At 32.5% G+C, this 15,367-nt stretch overlaps 1 protein-coding gene across 4 annotated transcripts in view; it reads left to right on the top strand.

Annotated features, from left to right (window-relative positions):
• The window catches only part of FER (FER tyrosine kinase), a 437,513-nt gene that overhangs the window by 192,481 nt on the left and 229,665 nt on the right, over window positions 1-15,367 (top strand). For all 4 annotated transcript variants that reach the window (XM_040447039.1, XM_040447033.1, XM_040447048.1 and 1 more), the window contains 2 exons: window positions 1,920-2,012; window positions 12,868-13,071. In XM_040447039.1, the coding sequence (XP_040302973.1) occupies window positions 1,920-2,012; window positions 12,868-13,071 (297 nt within the window). The remainder of the gene's footprint in view (window positions 1-1,919; window positions 2,013-12,867; window positions 13,072-15,367) is intronic.

The following is a 15,367-nucleotide window of genomic DNA, read 5'->3' as shown; positions in this document are numbered from 1 at the left end:
ACCGATGTGGGGCTTGAACTCATGCACGGTGAGATCATGACCAGAGCCAAAATCAAGAGTTGGATGCTCAACCAACTGAGGCACCCAGGCATCCTTAAAGAGTACCTTTGAAGGAAAGGATATGTATTTTTTATTAGTTGTATCCCTTTGACCACACAATACCACTTAATACAAAAGAAGCAGGTTTTGAAGTGTTCTTTACCCCAACCTGGACCTATCCGTTAAATTTATCTGGTGTTGGTTTCTTAAGAATATGATTTCTTTTCTAATATTAACAAAAGGTTTTTTGGGGAAATGGTTATCTTTCCTGTCATAAGATTTGATGCCAAGATGTAGCTTGAGGAGAATTCCTGTTGTTGTTTCCGTGCATATTATTAAATCATATACAAATAAAATGCTTTCTAATAAGTAAAAATCTCCCCTGAATTTTTGACTTTTCTGCATAACCTCTCATGTGCTTTTCAGTTCTTACAATTCTTGTAGAAATTCCCCACTTGAGCTGGGGAGTAGAAAACCATAGCCACTACAGTACTTTTCAGTATGTGTGCTATATATAATTAAATCACTCTATGAAAACACATTATATTATACATTATACTATAAATATAAATATGGGTAAACATATTACATACTATAAATATATTACTACATATAAATATACTACATATAATATATACTACATATAAATATATTGCTATGTGTTATACATGTGTTACCATTTGTAAGATTATTTTAAATGATTAATATGTGTATATTTGTAGAATGAAAAGAATATTAGTACTGCAACTATTAGAATGAAAAGTAAATGAAGTGGGAGACAGAAGTTGAGTTTCAGAAACTACCGTGTTTATCAGAGAGCATATGGCTACAGATGTCTGCATTTACTACAGAGAGACACATATCCAACATGTTAGAGACAAAAGAAACAGAAGATGTTATTTGTGGCCTGCTTTAGTTATTTTCCAGGGATGAGGAAAATTGAGCATCACAGCTGATGGAAGACATGGAAATACAGCATGTGGCAATAAGGTCTTGAGTTCTTTTGCCTGCTACTGATTAACAGTTGAAGTGTAGTCATTATTGGAAAATTGACCACCTTCCATTACAAGCCCTCACACATGCTTCTTTATTACCTTCTGTTTTTCATTTTTGTTCTTCTTTTTCTTCTTTTCTACCCTTTTACCTAACCCTTAACTTGCATTTGTTAAATGGATCTGAAGATATGAAATTTTCAGGAAAAGTTTCCTTCAACTGTGGTGCATGATACTTGGAAATATTTATCCTAAAGCAAGTAGCAGTCTGGATTGACTTCCCTTAGTGGAGTTCTACCATTATCCCCTTCCTGTTTTACTTTTTCATCATCATCCTTCTCCAGTGATCGGGTCATCTTCATCGTCATCATGATCGTGCGAATCTTTGTGAAATTTCCTAGCTACTTAGGTAGCCCTAGGATTCACTGTTTAAAAATATGTGTTCAGTATAGTTCTCCTCTTTTTTCCCTATTATTTTCTTTCTTGAAAATCCCTTACAATTATAGTGCTATCTGAAATCTGTGTTAGATCTGTGTTAGATGAAATCTGGTTCCTTTTAAATTGTGTCTTTTTTTTTCTTCTCCTGCATGTTAATACTTGAATTTCCCATGAAATTCCCATGAATTTCCTTTGCATTTCTCATTTTCTCTCCTCTTATGAATTTTTATTTCTTTCTTACTGCTCCCCAAATCAAGACATTTCTTGAAGGACCAGGAAAGTAAAAAACTATAGTTTATATGCATTTGATTATTTGTCATCTTAAATTTCAGGATTATGTTTTATTTAGTTGGAAGATGTGGTAAGCGGTGGATAAATACATAAATACCCAGCATAGATGTGTGTAAACTAGTTTACTATTGCTAAAGGCTTCTCTCTTAATCTCTCCAGGAAAGAAAGGAGAGGCTCTCCAAGTTTGAGTCTATTCGTCATTCAATTGCTGGAATAATTAGGTCTCCAAAATCTGCACTGGGCTCTTCAACAGTAAGTAGGATGAACTCTATGTGCTACTGAAAATAGTCATTGTCTAGCTTCTTTCTTTTTCTTCTCTCTCTTTTTTTTTTTTTTTAGCTTCTTTCTGGTAAACAGTGAATATCATATGTAAATTTGTCCTTACAAATAGAAAACAAGGTACATTATATAGCTTTTTGTATGCATATGAATCTATTCATATATGTATAGAGTAAAATTACATGTAACACTGATATGGGAGGAAAGAAATAAACTTTTATTGCAGACTTCCTGTACTACAGACAAATAATTCTAGGAAACATTTTATGTATTTTATGGCTTTATTAGAAGAAGAGCATAGAAAATTTATTTTCCAGTGAAACATTTTTTTTTTTCAACGTTTATTTATTTTGGGGACAGAGAGAGACAGAGCATGAACGGGGGAGGGGCAGAGAGAGAGGGAGACACAGAATCGGAAACAGGCTCCAGGCTCCGAGCCATCAGCCCAGAGCCTGATGCGGGGCTCGAACTCACGGAGCGCGAGATCGTGACCTGGCTGAAGTCGGACGCTTAACCGACTGCGCCACCCAGGCGCCCCTCCAGTGAAACATTTTTTAATGATAGGAATTATTATCTATGTATTTTTGAAAATATCAGTTTATATGAATGTTCATATTTTTAAAAACATTTTAATTTTATTCAAGTCTGTTTGAAATTTGGGTTTAGCATAACACTGTGGTGCATAGATTATAAATCTCTAGGTAACAACAGCCATAGGCAAACAAGATGAAGTATATTCTTTTTCCGTTTATATATAAAATTTTAAAGTATTTTTCTTACTTCATTATCTTTCAAATTAAATTATCAAACTTTTTTTCCTAGCTATCCCTCATTCACAATAGAGCTTTAAGATGATGGTCTTATTGAATGATGATCAAAACAACAATATTCAGTACAAATTAATTATGTGCTTTCCCTCCCATCTTTTCCAAGTTTCTACCTCATAATATCTTAATATTATTTCTTGTTCTTTAAAAGTTTAGCTGTTTAAAATAATGTGACCTGGTCTTATTTAGAAAAACAAAGTATTTCCTAAATATAGATTAGTAAAATATCACATTTTGGATTTTATTTGCTATGATTCCTTTTGAATATGTAACACGGGTTCCCATATTTATTCCACTCAAGCAACATTCTTTTTATACACAATTAAGGCAAAGCATCGGGTATTTTAATTAAAAAGAAAGAAAATTATATTTTTATATAAAAGAGATTTTCTACTTCATTGTTAGCCTTCAATGCTCCTATTGTCATTTCTGATATCCACAAGTGTTCTATGGCAATAAGGAGGGGCTGTGAACTCATCAGACCATCTCCTGTGGCATTAATAGCAAATGAAAATAAAAATAATTATAGGCAAAAACTGCATGATAGAGTAAGTCTCTTTTAAGACCCATATCCTACTCTTGTTTTCTTAAGTTAATGACTTACAACTTCACAGATAAATAGTAGTTCATAGGACTTAATTTATTATGATTTGATGTTCAAAATAAAGTATAGGAGACTTGATTAGGAATCTGTGGCCAATTCTGGAGACTATGAGGACAGGTTTTGATAACTTATTTGAAGAAAAGAAAGAAGAGCTCTTGAAAATAAATACTTAAAACATTTTTAAAAAAGAAAAAAAATGTTCTTAAAAGAAAATGTTCAGATCTGTTCTTCAAAAAGAGGAAAAAAAAGGAACATCACTTCTTAAAAGGAAACGTTCAAATACCTCATTTGCACTTCATAAAATTATTTAACATGAAAATAGTTCAGTGAAACACTTGACATAGTTGTCATTGACTCACCTTTGTTTCACTTAGGTGAGTGGTCTGTTTGCCAGCAACTAGTAGCAGTTTATTGGTGAGCTAATTTGTGAAAGGTGATCCCTCTGCCCAATTTTCCTTTAGTAAACTATTTTACATGCTTGAGAAGGAGGGCTTATTATATCTCAAGGTTATCTTCAGGGTTATTAGGTGTAAAATTAGGAGAGTGGAATTTAGAGCTTCAAGTTTTAGCTAGTGACAGAAAAATAAGAATTCTCTGATAGTGGACATGGGCGAACACTCCCAATATTTGTTCATTTGTTTTCCCCACAACCTGGGATGCCCTGGAGACAGTTGTCTAGGAATGCAGCCATGGCTTTTGAGGCTTCAAGTTACATACATCACTTTGAAGGTCATAGTTATGAGAACTTCAGCTTTTGGCTCCAGCCAGAGCCTGTTTTGATAAGTCAGGGTCGATTAGAGGGTGAGAGGGTTTTTTCTTTTATGTATGGAAAGACGTGCTTATTTACATATAGAAACAGAAGAAATCCAGTTAGTTCAAAATGATGACGTTATATAGAGTTGGCTATCCTAAAATTACGTCAGACATAATATGCACAATCTTAATGAATTAATGGTACAAATCATAGCTTTTTAATCATTGAAGGTATTTACATGTTATTTTTTCCATTTAAAAATGGTCTTTACGTTATTCTTAAGTAAAATTACCAAATTGACAGTGACTGACATAGGTAAAAGTTTGGTGTTAACAAACTGCTGTTAGCTGAAATAAATTGAAGTGCCTTTCCCACAAAGCATGTACCTCATTCAAATACACATTGTGATCGGTTTTTCATAAATTATGAACGTTCTCAAAGCTATGAGATGCCCATTTCTTCTAAGAAAATGCTCTCTCTGTAACTGAGAATTCTAGAGAATGTTCACTTCCTCAGGGCCCAGTTGGTGCATCTTCAAGCTGAAGACGATCATTGCTTTATCAGTTAAGTGCCCTTTGGTATTCCCTGATTTATTTAGTAAGCTCATGAACCAAAAAGATTGAGGCAGTCTGCGGTTTATGACGCTATTCTTCACTAGGAATAGATGTGCACAACCTTTTCTCTAAAATGTTAGTTATCTTAACATTATTTGAAGGAGGGGTTTTCCCCTCAAATACACGAGTAATTGAGGTCTTGAGTCTTAGTATGAATGTGAAGGTTTCAGGTGTTAAGTGTGATAATCTAAGTCTTAGAGACTACTTAATCATAATTAAAATTTTTTTCTGATACAATATGGTATTTTTTAGAGTAGTCTTATTTGATAAATATAAAACAGAAATAATTTTTTATTGTTCTAAATGATTTTTTCTCTATAAAAAAACTTACTAAAATTACATAGTTAAACATATTAAAAATATTTTATAGTGGTATACATCACATAACATGAAATTCACCATTTTAAAGTGTACACTTAGTGGTTTTTAGTATACTATGTTGTGCAACTATCACTACTGTTGGCTTCCAGAACATTTCCATCTCCCTTATAGGATAGTCCATACCCAATGGTAGTTAGTCTCAGTTCTCTCCTTTTCCTATTTTCTGGCAATCATTAATCCACTTTTGAAGGATATGTCTGTTCTGGGCATTTCACATAAATAGAATCCTATAATATGTGACCTCTTGTGTCTAGTCTTTTCCAATTAGTATAATATTTTCAAGGTTCATCTGTGTCGTAGCATGTGACAATACTTCATTCTTTTTATGACTGGATAATGTTCTGTTATATGAATTTATCACATATTGCTTAGCCATTCATCAGCTGATGGAAACTTGGGTTGTTTCCACTTTTTGGCTGTTAGGAATAATGATGCAGTGAACACTGATGTACAAGTTTTTACATGAACATGTATTTTTCAATTCTCTCCATTATATACCTGGAAATTGCTGGGTCATGGTGATTCTATGTTTAAGTTTTTGAAGAACCGCCCAACAGTTTTCCACAGTGGTTGCACTCTTACATTTCCACTAGCAGTATATGGATGTTCTAATTTCTCTACAATGTCATCAACACTTGTTATTTAAAATTTTTAAAATTATAGTCATACTAGTGGATGTGAAGTGGTATATCTTTTATTTGCATATTCCTAATGACTAAGATGTTGAACATCTTTTCACGTGCTTATTAGCCACTTGTATACATTCTTCAGAGACAAGACTGTTCATTTTCTTTGAACACTTTTCAATTGGATTGCTTTTTAATTCTTGAGTTATAAGTGTCCCTTATATATTTTGCATACAAGCCCCTCATCAGATATATACTTTGCAAATGTTTTCTTCTCATTTTGCAGATTATCTTTTTATTTTCTTGATAGTGCCTTTGACAAAAGTTTTTAATTTTAACAAAGTCCAACTTATCCATTTTTCTTTGTTGGCACATGTTTTTGATGTCATATCTAAAAAACTGTTGTCTAATCCGAGACCATACAAATTTTCTCTTTTATTTTCTTATGAGTGTTTTATAGTTCTGCCTTATATATATAGGTCTTTGATCCATTATGAGGTAATTTTTGTATATGGTACACAGCGGAGGTCCAAATCCATTCTTTTGTGTGTGGGAACATTTAATTTAAAATCCTAAAAAAGTAACAACTATGAAATCACTGTTTCTTTATTCAAATGAACATATAAAAATTAGAAGTATAAGTATAATTTTAGATAAAATAAGGAAATTAATCACATTTTACATAGGGAAATGAAATTAGTATTAATCTTTCTATAATTCCCATTGGACTTGCCATAGCTATTTATTTCAACATACTTAATAGTGTGCTACAATGTAGAGCTTATTTGAAGACAGTCTCATGGAATAATACTTCCATCAACAATGTTGATGGCAGGGAGAGTGTAAGATAATTAGGTGATAGATGAATTTGGCTTTAATCGAATTATAGCATCTGATGGTGTATGTTTAATACTTATTGTTATGATCAGAATAGTTCTAATTAGATTTTAATATAACAGCTGCAAGAATGTGTTCTTTTTCTCAATGTGCTAAAAGCTTGAAATAACCAATCATTAGTACTTCTAGACTCAGAGAACTACTGTACATCCAGCATCTCCCCATGCTGCAGGAGGTTATAATTTTGCTTTAAGAACTATTTCTCAGAGACTGCTTCTGAAGTCAGGGCCAGAGATATTAGGATCAATTGCATAATCTGGAAGCCTACTGTAACCATGCATGTCCATTTCCATTGTAAGTCTTAGAGCCACATTATATTTAATGAGATCTGTTGTAGCCATATCAAGAATACTTCCCTTTCTCAGAGCCCTCTTTTTACTACAGGATTTCCCTAGCAAGTGTTGGAGCAAACAACTTGTTCCATCTTACAACCCCTTGTGAGTACTAGTTGTATCACTGATCTATGAAGTGTATAATGCCTTTCTAATAGTAGCACTCTCTGAAAAATGTACTTTAAAACCAGAATAAAGCACATCTTGGTCCAAATAACTGTTCTTAATAATTCAGAAGAATTATTAAATTATTCAACTCTTGCCTCCTTAAGTTTCATATTTTTCCATACTGTATTGGCGTATATGCTATTTCAATTTTAGAATCACTTCATACTAAAGTTTAGAAAATAAGAACATTGGAAAATAAAGATATGCTTCCATTATATAGAATAATATAGCAAATAAGATTTTCTTGCTCGCTTCTTTTCAAAAAATTAGAGAATTATAGTTCAGCTATGTTTAAGTCATACAGCGATATAATGCTAGTAGTATTATAATGCTTAGCTACCACCATTGGCATAGGGAAATGCAGTTTTTTTCAAGCATAACATAATAAAGTGCTTGTGTTCTTTAGTGTTCTCCTTTAAGCCTAGGAAAGCAACCTTGTACTTCCTTTAACAATGCATATTGTTAAATTCAGGTTAAATATTATATATTTTAAACTTCAGTTGTCTTCGTTTGCTCTTATGGTTTTAATTTATCTCCCCTCCTTGTAGTCACTCCTGTCCCCCAGACACTAAGATGTAGAAAATGAGAAAAAAGGGAAAATAAAAATAAAAATTCTTGCGTCGTATCACTGCCATACATACACTGAATTCTACTGTCCAGTTATGTTTAGGAAAACTAAGTATTATTCTCCGAATTGCTAGTTTTGAATCATTATCACACATAATTTTTAAGAAAGACTTATCAGATTTATTTTCTATAACCTATACTTTTACTGTATAGAGAGCAAATATCTGTTTTTTTAAGACCTTTTTTTAAAATGCTTATTTATTTTTGAGAAAGAGGAGACAGAGTGGGAGCAAGGGAGAAACAGAGAGGGAGACACAGAATCTGAAGCAGTCTCCAGTCTCCAGCTGTCAGCACAGAGCCTGACACGGGGCTCAAACTCATGAACTATGAGATCATGACCTGAGCTGAAGTCGGATGCTTACCGACTGAGCCACCCAGGCACCCTCTTCTTTTATATGTTTGAGCAAATGCTTATAGCAATGATCTGATCATGTCAGACTGATACTGTATTCTTCACAAGCAATCGCAACTTGATGATGAACATTTAAATTTCCTGAGATATGAGTTATTAGAATGATCTGGTAATAGTTTTAGTTGATATGTATAACATGAAATTAGCACTGAATACAGTTAATTGACTTAAATGTGTTATTAGTGATATTGTGGCACATTGTATATATAATATTGTATGAGCTTAAGGAAAGAATATTTGTTAACGAAAAAATAAAAGTGTAGAAAACATGCAGTGAAATGATCAGATAAAAGAGGATGAATGAGAGTCATGAGTACAATTGGAAAAAGCAAATGGATAAAAATACTAAAGTGAAGACAGAAAATGATTACTAATAAAGAGAAGAAGAGTACGGGAACTAAAGAAGAAAAAAAAGTCAGAGCAAATCAGAAGGTATAGGAGGAAGCAGAAGCATTAAAACAAAAATGAAAGACTTTTAGAAAATATATTTTGCTAGAGATAGTGTCTCTTATGAAAGATCCAAGAAGGTGCACAAAAAGGCAATCAAGGAAATGGGAAGTTGTGGAAGTAAGGCTAATATTTGAGTTTGGCCTACTTGTCTATCTTTTTAGGTAAAGTTTTGGAAAGAATTATATTAGAATGCAAATCTGATCAGCATGTAATTCTGCCTAGTTTTGATGCTAGGCAACAGTTATATTATTAGCTAAATACTAAACAAACTCAGGTTCTCAAAAAGTACAACAAATCAAGAAATTTGTGAGTAAGAGTTTTGTTGCTAGTTTCATTGTGGAAGATAAACATTAGGTGAAGTACCTTTATTTTGGTTAAAGATATCAGTGCATGAAAAAAAGTGGTAAGTTCTACCTTACTGCTAAAAACATTGGAATTTGTAGAATACAGATAGACCTTAGTGCCTTATAAAGACAGAACCCTGCTGTATTTAATTTACATCCTGTTTGTCTAGCCTGAGGCAATGATCATTAAGATCAAATACCTGGGCTATTTTTTATTTTTCGTTGTTTTAAGAGTTAACTCATTCAATAAATTCAAAATGGAATTATTTAGTAATTTGAAAAAAAATGTGGCAAGAAGAACATTATTATTCATATTCTCATTTTATGTTTTTATTCAACTGTCAAACTCTAAATGATGTAAAATATATTTTCTACCTATGGTTACATTTTTCTTTCACTGAAAATAGCTTTTACTACCACCAGGCAGATTCCTTTTCAATAGACCTTTTCCAACCTTTTGCAACTGTTTGGTGATTCTCTTACCTCTGAGTGTATGATGTTTGATTCCTAATCTCAAATTTTCCAGTGATAAAATTAAAGGGGTCTTTATGGAATTTTTGAGAAATGTTTAAAATCCTGAGTTACTTGGTCTCACCCAAATGTAATATTAAATTAGATTTGAAATAATTCTTTACTTAGATTATTAAATTAATGGCTAAATTTATATAAGAATAGAAAAGGTACTTAAATATCATTTTTATAATTAAAAAATTATTAATCATTTTTATGTTTGTGTTGAAGTTTTACTTAGCTTCTTCAAGTTCCTTGAGAGGTTTACTTATATATTTTCCATGGTGTTTTACTTTAGGTTGTTTTTTTTTAATCATTTCTTCGGTGCCTAATTTTAATAGAATCTAGACTTTGATTTTTTTTAAGATTTTATTTTTTTTTAAGTAATCTCTTCACCCCACATGGAGCTCAAACCTACAATCATGAGATCAAGCGTCACATGCTCTACCGACTGAGCCAGCCACGCACTCTTGATTTTTTTTTTTAATATTTTTCTTTACTTCTCAAAAAGGAGCTCATATGGCACTGAAATGTTTGACATAAAGGCATACAAATCTTCTTTACATACTTGAAAATTATCCTGAAATAGGATAAGAAAAAAATAGGCTCTTATTCTTTCCTCAAGAAAAAAAATATTTTCATTTTCTAGTATTGACTACCCATTGCATCTTCATTTATACCAATTATTTGATTTGACTAATCCCAGTATGTTTTTACTGGACTATCCTTTAAGAACCAGGCCCAGAGAAAATAACTAAACAGCTAGCCCAATTAATCAGGAAAGATTGTCTTATCAAGTATAACTCAGTAATTGTATTGGATTAATTATAACTTTAAAAAGAAGCCCCCTCCTCCCCATATCTTGGGCAAAATTTTTAGATAACTTACTGACAAGGAAAAATCTTTCCCTACTGATATTTGCAGTAAAAAGCTTCATTTCCTTTGTGATGTGATTATGACAGCTCTTGGGATGTTGGATTTTGTTGCTGAAACATTCTACCTTCTATTACTAACAAGCTTGCAAAATTGTATTGGAATTTAATTAAAATTATATTAATAAAAAGATTCCTTCCAATGCTTGCAGAGAAGTCCCTGTAAAACCTGATAGACCCAGACAGGGGATGGGTGGGGGCTTTCCTACATATGTGTAGTTCACATGCACACTCACAGTTCAGCTTACAGTTTATATTGTCTAGGAGCTGGGGAACAGCAGCTCCTTATTTCAAAGAAACTAATAAATCCAAACAACTGGTGTATAATCCCTGTGAAATAGTAATATAAATTCTTTCCCATTCACTTCTTTTTTTTAAAGCAAACAAATAAACAAACTTAGATGTTCTTTCAGGATGATTTTTCCCCCCAAAGAGATTCTTCACATTCAAATCCTTAAATGAATTTCTTGGTGTTAGCTCAGTTTTTGTGCTTCAAATGCCTTTCTGACTTAATGAATACTCCAGGCTCTGCATTTTTCCAGTTCTAAATAAATCAAAATTTGGGAGGATAAGTTGAATAGGATAAGGAATGAGGCACGTGACATCCTTGTTTGCGATGCCTTTCTAATAGGTAGACCTTCTTGAAAGATAATGATAAAAACAAGTTCTTTGCAAAGAGGTGACATTGAATTTCTTGTTTTATTGATTTTTTATGAAAAAAAATTTTTGCCATGGGCAGTGCTTGGAAATATTCTATTGCAGTAAAAATGTTGGTGTTTGTTATAGTGAGATACGCTGTGATAAAATTTTGGGAAAGATATATTTAATAATTTTGGCGACCTGCTTTAAGAATGATAAACTCTTAATATCAGTATACACAAAGAGTTAATTTTGTGTGGATAATGCATTGGTCTTTAAAGGCACTGTTATCTCATAGTTGTGGCTGGTTCTTTATGTAATTTGTTCTTTAAATCCGTTTTGGGGAACACGATTAAAATTTTCTTGAAATATTATTTAATCATAATTAGTACTAAAAGAATGAGTCTTGTTTACCTTACAAAAAATTTTCATGTAAGTCATACCATGTATATAGTAAAGGAATTAAGTATATCATAAGTGGAAGTAATAGAAACCAAAATGTGAACTCTTCTTTGAAGTCTATTTGGGATTTTTCAGGGTTCTTTTTTTTTAATCATTATGATGGGTTTTAGATCATATAAAATAGAACTTGTACCAATATCTTTTGGGCCTCTTCAGTGGTACAAAACAATGAAGACTGTCTTCAGAACTAGTTTTCATTTACCACAAAGATTCACACTCTGTCCCTATATACAGTTCATCATGTCAGCCTGAGAAACCTTATCTATGAGTATTTGCCTTTCATTTATTATTAATTCTAATTTCCAATTTATACAATTGAGGAAATTTATAAATTACTTTCTTATGAGACATTGTGCATATTGTGTTCTAAGAATCCTAAGAGTTGGTGCACATTTTTGTACCTCAGCCATAGAGTACTCTTAACCATCCAGTGCAATTTAGTTCTTTGGATAATAAAAACGTACCTTTTACTTGTAACTAGAAACCGTTTCCATCTATTACCAATTAGAAAATTTCAAGGAGATATAATTAGTTCTTTAGTTATCTGTTATTCGGTATTAGCATTTGAAACCTCCTAAAATAACAGATAATTTTGCCATGCTCATGGCGTTTCCTGCCATGCTTATGGCTAATATTCCTCCCTTGTTTTTGCCACATGTTTGTAATTTCATGTTAGTGATTTTCAATGATACTGCATCTCCTAAGGCTTTATTGGCCATTGCTCTCCAGGGTCAGGACCAGACATGTGGCAGAGGTAATGGTTAAGGAAGTCAGGGAAAAGAGAGCAAGAATGGGAAGGTATAACAGCAGGGCAGCATCTAATAAAGCCTTAGACATTGCTTCTAAAATATAGCATATGGGCAGTCTACCGCCCACGTCATTGAGAGTTTTCCCATAAAAATAATTAACTCAACTTTTAATTTAAATGAAAATGAAGTCGTTTTGTGACAATTTTCTGATAATACCCCTTTTATCGTAATTATCTGGTTGGTAAATTTTAAATCTATGGATTTACTTTATGATATGATGAATAAGATTATAAATTCCAACACTAAATGCTAATATTGTGCTCCAGGAGATACATATCTTTTTAATTATGAAAAATTCAGATTCATTATGTGACTTTTAGTCAGTTAACTAAAAGGAGGAACATAAGTAAGAAGTATTTATAATTACTATAAATTTTACCAGCAAGAATTCCTATTTTCTCTAATTTGTTTCTTTTTTTTTTTTTCAATGTTTGCTCAAGTACTCTGATGCAGTCTCCATAAGTGAGAAGCCCCTGGCAGAACAGGACTGGTACCACGGTGCAATTCCCAGAATAGAAGCACAAGAACTTTTAAAACAACAAGGAGACTTCTTGGTGCGAGAAAGTCATGGGAAACCTGGTGAATATGTCCTTTCTGTATATTCTGATGGACAAAGGAGACACTTTATCATACAATTTGTTGATGTACGTTTCCAATTTAGTTTATATGTATATTTTGACATAATTCATTGCAGTAAAATTATAATAAGAGGGTGAATAGTTTGTGATAAATGCCTGTAACATTTTATGTTTAGTATTTAGTTTTACTTTGTCTTGAATTTCTTCAATACAGTGTGCCAAAATTCACTAAAATGTTAATCTTGTTAAGGAAATATGTATTTTTAAATATTAGAAATTAAAAATAATTGTTACACATTTAATTTATTTTTGAAGTTTATTAATTCATTTAAAGTTTATTTATTTATTTTGAGAGAAAGAGAGAGAGTGTGAGCAGGGCAAAGGCAGAGAAAGGAAGAGAGAGAATTCCAAGCAGGCTCTGCACTGTCAGCAGGGAGTCTGATGAGGGGCTTGAGCCTATGAACTGCAAGGTCATGAGCTGAGGTGAAATTTACAGTTGGATACATAACCGACTAAGCCACCAAGGCATCCCTCAAACACTTCATTTATTAATTTATTGTTAATTTTGTATAGTATTCAGACCTCACCTTGATAATAATATTTTCCTACTTTCATGCATCCAACCTACTGTTTCTAGAAGTATGTCATTCCTCATATCTTGGAAAGCTCTCATAATTTGTATGTGCCTTTAAGTTATGGATGTAGATAAACTTCCGTGTTAAAATCAGTGACCATGTTGGCTTTATTTATAAAATGGTATGTGAATTACAGAAGGAAAGGTCATTGGTAAAATGTAAACTAAAATTTATATGAATGTTTCCATCTATTTAAAAAAAAATTTTTTTTTTCAACGTTTATTTTTGGGACAGAGAGAGACAGAGCATAAACGGGGGAGGGGCAGAGAGAGAGGGAGACACAGAATCGGAAACAGGCTCCAAGTTCTGAGCCATCAGCCCAGAGCCTGACGCGGGGCTCGAACTCCTGGACCGCGAGATCGTGACCTGGCTGAAGTCGGACGCTTAACCGACTGCGCCACCCAGGCGCCCCATGAATGTTTCCATCTATTTACTAGGCTCTAACAGCTGCTATTTTAAAAATATGTCATACATTAAACAGGACTGAAATATTTCCCTTATTACCACATAGTTTAAAATGTAGGAATTTAAATTATTCTTAGAAACCAAAAGGAAAAGGTCTACTTGCAAATTATCCCTTGTCTTTAATATCACCATTTAGTTTTAAGTGACTAAAATGAATAGCATAATATATACTAAAAATAACACATTGTTACAGGTTCACATTTGAAGATTTTATTCAGCTTCCTTCTGTCACTGAAATTTTGCAAAGATCTCTGTTACACATGAGAGTGCCTGTATTTCTGTAAATGCCTCGGGTTTTTCACTGCCTAATTTTATTTAGTTAATTCTCACTATATAATGTTGAGCTCTTAAATTAGTTGAAAAAAGAAGTTTTAAGGTGATATAGACTGGGGATGTTTAAATTCTTTTTCAATTTGTATAGGTAAATCTTTCATGAGCTAAAATTATCTCATTTCCTTCCTCATATACCTGTTGCCTGAAAGGCGTCAATAAATGGGGGAATTCATTATGAGATATTTAGTGATTGCCTATCATAGTCCAATCAAGGAGTTTATAATCCAGTAGTAGATTATAAAAGCTGTATGTAAATGAGGGGACAAGTGTACTAAGAAAGGAAGACATAAAGAAAGATGAGATTTTAGAAAGTAGGAAAAATACCAAAAAGTGGGTAAAGCACTGAACTTGGTATGAAAAGAGTTGGGTTTCTGTCCCAGTTTGTACTCTAGAAACCCTCTGGTTTGGGAAATAATGGGGGTAATAGCTGGTACCAAAATTTTGAGAATCAAATCAGTAAGTATGTATTTCATAAGGTGCAAGGTACTTTGCAAATATTAGCCATTTTTACCATTGTTTGATAATATCACTTGAGAGAAAATAAAATGTACTTTATATGAAATATCCATGTAATTGGAAAAGTTAATTTAAAAAGTTTCTTTTGGGTTTCCGTGAGATTTATTTGTGAAATTTAAATAGTAATGAATGTATTGTTTTGGAATTTATATATTAAGGTTTGAGGTATTCACAATCACAAGTAATGCTATTTTTAACAACATTGTCTCTATCAACTGCAGTGTAGGATGGCAATTATTTTGAAGCTTTTATTTATTTATTTATTTATTTATTTATTTATTTATTTCTACATATTTCAGTTACTTTTTGTTATTTGTTTTTTTTTTTTTTTTTTTGATTTAGATAAGGGGGGGATGTAGGGGAAGGAGAGGGGCAGGGAGAGAAGGGGGGGGAGAGAGATAGAAAGAGAGAGA

The sequence above is a fragment of the Herpailurus yagouaroundi genome, unplaced genomic scaffold, assembly GCF_014898765.1.
Source record: "Herpailurus yagouaroundi ecotype Mexico unplaced genomic scaffold, PumYag 29, whole genome shotgun sequence".
Taxonomy (NCBI): Eukaryota; Metazoa; Chordata; class Mammalia; order Carnivora; family Felidae; genus Herpailurus; species Herpailurus yagouaroundi.
The sequence above is the reverse complement of the archived record's forward strand: the minus strand, read 5'-3'. Positions and strand labels throughout refer to the sequence as shown.